Source organism: Pollachius pollachius (genome assembly GCF_949987615.1).
Source record: "Pollachius pollachius genome assembly, chromosome: 18".
Classification (NCBI taxonomy): domain Eukaryota; kingdom Metazoa; phylum Chordata; class Actinopteri; order Gadiformes; family Gadidae; genus Pollachius; species Pollachius pollachius.
The window spans coordinates 16,264,571-16,275,052 of NC_136951.1; the positions used below are offsets into that span (position 1 = coordinate 16,264,571).

The 10,482-nt window shown below is 44.4% G+C and overlaps 1 protein-coding gene across 1 annotated transcript in view; it reads right to left on the minus strand.

Moving 5' to 3' along the window:
* LOC307089255 (actin nucleation-promoting factor WASL-like) overlaps positions 1–9,088 on the minus strand; it is a 29,885-nt gene extending 20,797 nt beyond the window's left edge. Inside the window, 1 exon segment of the mRNA XM_079755441.1 lies at positions 8,637–9,088. Coding sequence (XP_079611567.1) covers positions 8,637–8,741 — 105 coding nt within the window. The 5' untranslated portion in view covers positions 8,742–9,088.
* Between the last annotated feature and the right edge of the window lie 1,394 nt (positions 9,089–10,482).

Consider the following 10,482-nt stretch of genomic DNA (forward strand, 5'->3'; position numbering starts at 1 on the left):
AGTGTCGAGGTGTCCCTGAGCAAGACGCCTCACCCTAAATGCTCTCGACGAGCGGCCTGTCGCCTTGTATGATTGACACCGCTGTCGGTGTGTGAATGGGTGATTGTTATGCAATATTGTAAAAGCGCTTTGAGTGGTCACTGGTTAGGAAAGTGCGATATAAATACAGTCCATTTATCATATGCAAGCCTCTTGCCCTTGCTGACCTCTTGTGCCAGCACCAAGACACCCCATTACCATTCAGTGATTCAGCCGATGCTTCTCTCAGAGCCACTTACGGTGGACTCAGATACGGGTCATTTAAGGGGCACGTTCGGGTTAGGCATCATGCCAGGTAGCCACTCCAATCTCCTGCCCACTAATCAAGGTATAATTAATACTACTTCACAGAACACATTGACTCGTATCTAGACCAAGAGTTGTAGAAACGCACAGGATTCCCGTTGCTCCAGATAGTGGTCGACCTCCCCCACCCCCCAGTCCATCTGTCTCTGGCCCAGGCGGTTGTGAATCATTGATGAAGCAACATGTCATTTCATGGATACTAACAAGCAAGGAGAGCAGGAGGTATGCACCAGCGTGTACGTCGGTACATCAGTTACAACCCTTTTATCTGCAGCCGTGTCCAACGCAGAAGTCAGTTCATAGCGCAGTCAATGCGCTATGAACTGACAAAATCCACACATGCCATGTTACAATGGTCGCACATGCCAAGAATGAAGCTTCATTCCTGGCACGGAGCTGCATATAATCGTCAATGAAGTCGCCTGCCTTCAGAGGAGTGGTGATTGCCCGAGTGTGCTGAAGTGAGAGAAACATCACTCTATATCCCTATAACAAAAAACGATGGCTGACGGTGAAGAAAATAAGACCTGTCCTTAATGTCTATGTTCGGCAATACGGAAAGAGTTCACACCACAAAAAAGCTGAAAAATGGGGTCTGTAGCGGCGAGGCCGTCCAAATTAGCCACAAGGGATTAGCCACAATGGAGAAGACACTATGACGCACAGTTAAAATAATCTAGATCCACAAGTGGAATGCATTCCACTTCTTGGAATGCATTCCAAATCCATGATCAAATATTATTTCACTTCATAAACACGTAAAGATAAAAACTGGTACCAGTGACCCGAATCTTAAATTGCTGTGTGCGAGTGCGGTCAACAGAGAGTAGTAGCCCCGGTGAACAAGCCCACCATGTAAAGTGAGAGCACAGTGAGCAATAAAAGAGCATAGAACAAATAGAGTACAGGAAACTAACATATATGCCTCCCACGGGGTCTAACTGGAAAGGGAACTCGTGCGATGGGGCCTATGTCACTGGGGGAAATTGTCAAGAAATAAAAAACAAAGAAGATGAGTTGGACTGTTTGCCTGGGCTATTTGTGGTTCAATAGCATTGACATTTAGATGGCACATCTCGGCTAAGTAAAACAACCCTATAGCTTTAAAAATATCAACATCAAAATGGATCGACCCCATTTTGTTGACTCTCTCTCTTTGATTCACAATTTTAGCAAAACCCTCACGTAATCTATAGGCCTACCAAGCAGATAAGTGGGACGCCATTGAGTCCTGCTCCGACAGTCACTTAGTTGACTGACGGGAGGAAGGAAGGCCAGGAATGTCATGACAATGACATCATCTCTTCGGGGGTGTAGCCTGTAGACTGCACCATTCATTACATTTGTGTTTGTTGGCATGACTAGAGCCTTTCTGCAGTATACCAGTTTGGAGCATAAATGCTTCACTCAACCAAAATATAAGTTGTAGAAAGCATAAGTAATTATTAATATCAAGTCATTTGATTATGGTGACCAATGAATGGAAAAGTCTAATAAACTCAAATGCATTATATACTTGTCTATAAAAATTAGTAATGAGTAATGTCCAGAGTTATCTTAATATCGAAAACATTGAGTCGTTCCCAGTTTCAACTACAATTGCAAAACTTTAAATGTCTTACACAGATTTGAAATTTACATTTGGATAAATGTATTGTGGCTGTATTAGACCAATAACATTAAGGGGGAAATTCCTGTGTTTAATTCAGAAGCAGGTGGCTTGGAAGTAGCTCTAAAGTATCCAAACTAAGGATTCACTACAGCAGTGATTTACAGAATGCCAACAACACTGATTCAAATAAAGGTAATTGTCGTCTCGCTGTTAATAAGAAGACCATAAGGGAACACTACTAATTCCTTGGAAAAAAAAAGCGTACTTGAATGTCATTGAGCAAAATAAAAAATGTAAAGCAAATTTGCCCTTCCCGACTGGCCTACGGAGTGCAATAACACACATTTTTAACATACCCCTATTGTCCAATAACACTAGTGCACCAATATATCAGTGCATTCCACATTGTAAGGACACCACAACATGTGTGAAGCCCATTTTCCTGCTCCTGATGTGAGCATCTCAAACATCTGCATCCCTATGACATAAAGACACTTTCACTACGCCTAGATGTCCACTCCAATTGCCTTTCATCAACCTACTCTAAACCAGTCAACTGTCAACTGACAATTATTTTCCTAGCATTAGCCTATGACTCAGCGTCCTCGTAGACACCTCAAGGCACCACACCTTACGGGAGGTGGAGAGGAGCTAGGTTAGCCAAACAGCTATGATGTAAAGAATGTCTTTGAAATCTACTAGTGCTGCAGTGTATGCTGATGAGTATTGGGAGCAGTTTGGGCGTCTCTTTCTCACCCCTCACAGAAGAGTGAATCATCGTTCTGTGAAGGACACTCTGTTTTACAGGTGCAATACAAAGTATTTAGAATTGTTACGGTTTAAATCACTATCTATGAAATACAGTCTCAAAGAGGAACGCAACTAAACATGCTAAATAATTCCTAGGAACATTTCAAAATGTTTAGAAAAGGTCATTTAAATCAGCGTAAACGAGCTATGAATGCTAAACCATCATTCACTAGCATCTCGAATGACTTCCTGGAAAATGGCAGGGAACCCTCTTACAACCTCCTCTTTGATGCGGTCCAACACGGTTCACGGGCAAAAGTACAGAGATGAGGGGCCAAGAGATCTGAGTCGCGCTGGTTTATAAGACCCTCACACTGAGGGTCTTGCTTCCAACGCCTCAACTCTCAATTAGTAGCTCGTTAACCCAAGATGAAGGAGTGAGCGCACAACACTACTAGTCACAAGGCTGCAGAGACTGGGAAGTATTCGGTCTGCATCCGTACCCCAAGGGGTTTGCTCTTTTGATTGGCCAGATGCTTTTAGGACATCATGCTGGGATGCTCTAGAGGACACTTCCGTGGATAACAAGCCCTCCAGTCTATGTTTATGAGTAGCTATGAAAAGAAAAGGCCTGGAATATGTCAAGTCTAATAGAATGACACCAAGAGTTGTAATCTAAATTACATTAAATAAAGTTTTAGAATATAGACCAAAAAAATCCTCAGCCAATTGGGTAGACACTGTATGAATCACAAAATGGTCAGACTGGAGCATATTCATCTTGCCCCATAACCATTCAAGTCAGCAGGGCTACATTTCTTCCGATGATGATGCGGCTATTAAGAGCTGTGCCTTTCCCCTTTAAGAGACGGCTCCCTGGTTCTGCTGCCTGGGGCCGCCCATCTGCCCTCCGAGCTCTGATTGCTCCCGACAGGACCAAAGGCCGCGGGGTGAGGAGCGCCTGGTTATGAGGTCATCAAAGCCCGACACGTGGCGTGCCGGCCCTGGCCCGACTAGCCCTAGCGATCAAGTCCTCGTTGTGACCACTCCCTCTTGATGAATCTCTGTCCATACACCATAATCCCTGTCCGTGAACTTCGCTGATCCCTCATACAATAACCCACTTGTTTTCGTGCCGGACATGTACATCCCTAACCTCTTAATACCCAGTCCAGTTCGACAAAGACAATGTCCCTCGCAGACAACGTTGCCTGTTCAATTATTAAACGAACCAACTCTGCAGTGTATTCCTTGTTCCCCCTTTATATTTGCCAAAAACCAACCTTGAGCATGAGTATATGAGCATATGTACTGTAAATAGAAGGTGAGGAGAGAAAAAAAAGGAAAGAGAAGGATAGAAAAAAGCTCAGGAGTGATTACGTCAGTGACTTGGCAAGATCCTCAACAACAGAAGCAATCTGTTCCCCTCCCACGACTCTGTGGGGGGATTACATCTTTGTCGAATCAGGCAATAAATAGTCAGGCTGGTTATATTTAAGTGCCGAACTTGGGAGAATAATGAGGGGCAGGATAGTGTTAATGGATATGGGGGGGGGGGGGGGGGGGGGTTAGACTCCCAGCCGAAACGCATCAACCTCGATCCCAAATGTTTAACGCTTGATGCCCTAACCTCTACTAACCTGCTCCCTAATGGCTTCTAAATCCAAATGTTCCTGAAAGTCACTTTGGAAAAAAGCAGCTGCTAAACGGCTAGATTGTAGGCCACAGTAGAAACGGGAGAAAAGAAGAACAGCCGGGCAAGCAAGAAAAAGAAAAAAGGGAATCTGGAAGGTGAACATAGGAGGGGAAGAAGAGTCATGTTCCACCACTCCAGCAGAATTCACCCAAGGAGGTCGGCCAGGGAACTTCCTGTATGAGGGGACTGCTGATCAGGCAGTTCGTGCACACGCCACTCGCGCACACACACACACAAACACAGGATCGCTTCCAAATTGTGCCCAGTCAGTGAGCGTTTGCTGATGGCTAAAACAGCACAAGGAATAGCAATGAGAATCCCTCCATCGCCTGCTCCCTTTTGGCTACAAAATCACATAAAAACCAAACCCCACTGTCTGTGAAGTTGAATCCATTTGCTACATAACCTAGACTTCTGCTCTAGGTTAGAGGGCACGCCTATGCCCATGTCAGAGTATTCAACATTTATCTGATATATGATTTTTATACCCAATCATGATTGGTCTGATTCTTAAAGTCCAAAAGCTGCATTTATGTGTTGAGGAGAATCAATAATTTTAAAATCAACTATTAAAATACTCAAAAGGTTTAAGTGTCAGATTTAGGCTATAATCCTATAATCACCGTTTATGCTATAATCACCAGCAGAATTAACTATCAACACGATCATTAGCAGGCTGCCCTATGGGCAATAGACGGGCATCGATCCTATGACAACAAAGACAGACATCAACTCACAAGACCCTCTGGGTATCTTTAGGTAAGCAGGAGCCCTTAAGGTAAACCTAGGAAAATATTACAGTGCATCCACATGAAGGACAAGGGGACTTTTTCCTAGGTTGCATCGGTGCCAGTAAAATAATAAATAATAAATTAAAATCTATTGGTTGTGACATTTCAAAAGGGGTGTGACACAACGCAGACATTAGTTTACGTTTTTTTTAATCCCATTTACATTCCCGGTTCAATGGTGCAAACACGTGTTTTATTTGAATAAGGCTTTAAAAGGTGAAATCTATAGTGCAACAAGTAAGTGCCGACTGGAGGAACTCAAAGGCTTTCGCATCCACTTTTGGTGGATCTGTAAGCGCTTTACATTCAGGGCAGAGCTTCAGCGTGAAGCGGGGTCGCACACCAGACTAGTGCCAGACCACATAGCAGAAGATAGTACTTAGCATTGTGTGGCATCTTATCAAAGCTATCTTGTTGTACACAGGGAATGGGTTAACCTAGCAATTGTAAATGCTTAGCACTTGTTTCTAGGAATATCTTCGCTGTACCGACAGCGATATATTGTTTCTCTTTCTTCTGACAAACGTACTTATTGTAAGTCTCTTTGGATAAACTAGTCCGCTTAATGCTCTACATGTACATGCAAATAGAGAGGGTAGAGGGAACACATTGGAAGGTTCTAGTTTAGGTCTTGTTCTTTGTTTAATAGGATGCCTGGTGATAAAACAGGCCTATTATCAACTGTATTGCAATAATAACCCTTCTAAAGTAAATACGCAGCACCAACCAAACACAATTGGTGCAGTGCATCCTGCAAATGTGCACCGTTGACTCTCACAAATGGTGCTGTCTCCTAACTCTCACACACATGCACACAAACACACACATGCACACAAACACACACATGCATGCGTGCAGTTACACAGTCAAGGATTGTCAGGAATTCTCTGGCTATAGCCGGCCTGGGTCACATGGTGTATGACTTGACAGCCGAGTACCTGAGTGATAACGTCACCAGGAAGTGTTACACAGACACACCTTCCTGCTTTTGGGGGCACAGTGAAAGTCTATGCAATGGCCTTGCAGCACAGCTAGTTAAGACGCTTACATTGACGTTAAACAATTAGGTAAGTCATGTCATGTATAGTCATGTATTCATTACATGCTGCAGTACAACGCTAGACGATGTGATTGAGTCAAGACACTTGATTCATTTGACTGTGTTGTCTGCTTCTTTTTCTTCTTGATTCTGTCCTGCTAAACTAGTGCATGGAAGTAACAGGGTTAGGGATTTGGATTCCTACTTAGGCCACCCTTGCCAAGAACGCACACACTCACGGCATTGCAAGACAAATTGGAGAAAAGCATTCACGAAATGGCATCTATTTAACTTCAGCCTCCATGTCAACTGAAATGTCAGTAGAGCACACCACGTTTTTCCTTACTACATTAAAAACCTCTCGCCAGTTCTGAATCAACAGTTGTGACAACAAGTTCGCTCAGCCACAGCTGCTAGGACTAACCACAGTGGCTGGTTTATTCACCTGTGAAGCAGGAGAAAGATTATAGAAAGTCAAAGATTATGGACTTTGCATTTCCCTGTAGATGCTACACTACTTAATTGTGTAGCATCTACAGTAGCTGCTATCATTGCTTTACACGGGGAATGGGTTAGCCTAGCGATTGTAATACTTGCACTTGGTTCTATGAACATCTTTACTGTACCGACAGCGATATATTGTTTCACTTCTTATGACAAATGTACTTATTGTAACAAATGCACTTATTGTAAATCGCTTTGGATGAAAGCGTCTGCTAAATGCCCTAAATGTAAATGTAAATGATTGAACAAAGGGAGGCCGATGTGGTCCATGAGGAAGGGGCTATCGCACATCCTTGATGCATATCTGCTTTTCAGAGTCCACCATTATCATCCCTAAGAGGAAGTGGGACCAGGAGCAGTAAAGGGGAAGTCTTGATACTGTGCATCATTGTGTGAACGCAGGTAGAAAAAAATGAGTCAGTACTTCGTAACAAGTGGTGTGTGTATCGCGCTGATACCTAACGTGATACCATTGATAGAATTTGTGGCCGATTTATTCCCAACCAAAGCAGAAGCGCTCCACACTGTCGGCCATTACCATTACAATGTTGAGAGACTGATTTTTTCAGCAGCATAACAGAAAGTGATAAAGTGTCTACTAGTATACTACAGAAACGTTTATCCAAAGTATGTACAGAATATAGTTAGACGTCTTGCTGAGGGATTGCGAACACGGAGGAACTAATCGAGCAGGGAGACTGATGCATCTTTTTAATAAAGATGGCTGCTCCACAAATGCAAACATAAAACCAAGAGACAACATACACCTGGGCGGCTTGGTAGCTCAACCAGCTAGCTGCGCTTAACACGTAGCCATAGCGCCATGCAGCAACACAGGTTTGATTCCCACCTGTGGGCCTATGCTACAGCCTCCACTTCAACCAGGTTTCCGGTCTCTCTTCATTGTCCAGTCCATTAAAGGCACACAATTAGCCCTAGAATCATTAAACTCATTGTCATAATGACAACATTATGATTTGTAAAAATAAGTATTCATGACTGTAGGGATAGTAATAGTTTGATTGATCAGCATGGTATGCATCAGCACAAGCTGTTTTGCAACTGCAGCGTTTATAGACGACTAGTTAGATCGATTCCCCCATGAGGCATGTCGTTATGCACAAAATAAAACCTCAACAAGCATTTCTAAACACCTTACAGAGTGTCCTCTATATTATCCAAGGCATGGTGTTGAATCGTGACAGAGAAGCTGGTCATGGTGGAGTTCCAGGATTCCTAGTTGACATGGAATGTCCAAAACACATTCTGCATGTACACACAACCCGCCAATGGTTGTCCTATGTTATTTTCAACATGCAAAAATAAAACTACACTGTTTATGGGGTTATCCATATTTAGGTCTTTAACCCTAAATCTCAAGTGTCAAAACCATCAGATTGGTGAGAGCCCAGAACAGGGAATTCCTGACTTGTTTCAGGTATGTCCAGCTTCCCAGACATACAAACCTGCATTCTTTACCTCCAGGCATAGTCAATGTCCGAGCCGGGATTCGAACCTACTTTCTCGCTCTTCCTGAGTAACTCTGACACCAGTGCTATCAAATGATCAGACTTCATACACCTCATGAAAACAAAAATACACCCCAGGACGAATCAAAGCTTCACCTCACGTACGGTGACTACCGCACCGGGGGACTGGGGAGCCTGTCTCTACTGGGCCGGACAACTGGGGGACGGGAGCCTCTAACTGGGCCGGACAACCGGGGGACAGGAGCCTCTCCTGGGCCGGAGCACCAGGGGACTGGAGACTCTACTGGGCCGGAGCACGCAGGACTGGGCCGGAGCAGGCGGCGGTGTGGTGCATAAAGACCCGGGGACGGGAGCCTCTACTGGGCCAGAAAGGGTGGCGGTGCGGTGCGGTCCATTCGGGATCACTTACCATGCATTTCCTGCCGAGGTGGTTGAAGAGACATTCGTTCTCCTGTTGTGTCAGGAGAATGGACCCCACGTTGGGCTGCCGCCGTTGCGACGGGTGTCCGCTCATGGTGGATGGGGTGATTAATGCAAGTTTTCAATCCGACGTGGAAGTCAATAGACGAAACTCCCAGATAAAAGATAAATAAACAAGCCTCCTGTTCCGGTCATTCGGGCCTTCCGACAGGACTCCTCGCACTGACGGGACTCGGGTCGGGTTCGTGGTTCCCCCCCGCCGCTGCGGTTCTGCAGGATCCTCGGTGTCGGAATGACCGTGCGGTTAGGTGAAAGCAGTAGTATGTCCCGTTTGTCTCTGAAATGCTGTGGAAAACTGCGGTGTCAGTCGCCTGAAGACGGAAAACAGGTAACTTTTCCTTGGAAGTCCGGCCGCCTGAGAGCCGAGCTACTTCCATTCAACATGGCAGTGCATGGACGATACCAGTGTTTCTGGGAAGGATGGGGGGGGGGGCGGTCCTCGGTGCTGTCCTAGATGATCAGAAAGCCTGTTTCCTGAGACCCTTTGAATAAATAAAAGCATTTAATCATCTGTTGAGGTGTTCTGAAAAGTAATGTATAACCGTTTGTGGTGGAAAATAATGAAGTGGGTCATGTCGAGTTTTTTTCCAAACACCCCAAGTATGGGATGGATGGTACGTTCTTAAACGGCCCGTAGTTTTGTCCATGACTGGAATTTGTGTGTGTGTGTGTGTGTGTGTGTGTGTGTGTGTGTGTGTGTGTGCGTGTGTGTGTGTGTGTGTGTTTGTGTACGCGCACAGAGTGGAAAGATAAGGGGGGGGGGGGGGGGGGGGGAAATTAATAGAGTTTTTGGGTCGTGGGAGAAAATGATGTTAAGTGTCTTGCAGCTGGAAGCCTCTCAAGACGCTTTAAGGCAACGTCACCAGTCACCAGCAGTCAAATATATCCCTACTTATAACTTTCAGTGGCATTATTTACATGGCGTTTTCATTCCATGTAGGGTTGTCCATCAGGTTGGTTCCTTGGCAGCCAAACGTCTGGGAGATGATGTAAGGTTAATTTTGGTTCGGGCAGTGAACTATAAATATTCCAAACAAATAAAACAGTTCTCCCTCTCTGCTCCACTTATGACATTTCACCTCAGGCCAACCACATTGCAAATACACCTGCAATTAGCGTAAAGCCTATACAAATTTAGCAGAATGTCTTAACTTGGTAGTTTAGCACACTATTGTGTGTACAAGTAAGTGTAACATATTTTCATTGGAAATGACACAATCTTAGACCATTTGAATGCAGTCTGTGATCCAAATGGGGTCTGATTTCAGAGCTCAAGCTTCCCCAACATGAGAAAGTCAGACATTACCTCAGAGCAACAAAAACATTGCATAGTGGTCACATTAATTATTTATTCATTTTAGGCTTTTATCCAGTGAACGCAGAGACAGATGATGAAGGATTAGACAGTGAATACAGAGACGGCTCATTAAGGAGCAGGTAGGGGGTTAGACGGTGAATAGATAGACAGATTATGAAGGATTTTAAAGTGAATACAGAGACAGATCATTAAGGAGCATGTGGGGTTTGACCGTGAATACAGAGACAGGTCATTAAGGAGCAGGTACGGGTTTGACAGTGAATACAGAGACAGATCATGAAGGAGCAGGTAGGGGTTGACAGTGAGAGACAGATCATGAAGGAGCAGGTAGGGGTTTGTCAGTGAGAGACAGATCATTAAGGAGCAGGTAGGGGTTGACAGTGAGAGACAGATCATTAAGGAGCATGTGGGGTTTGACTGTGTTTAATTCATTAATAATTAAATAATTCATATTCTG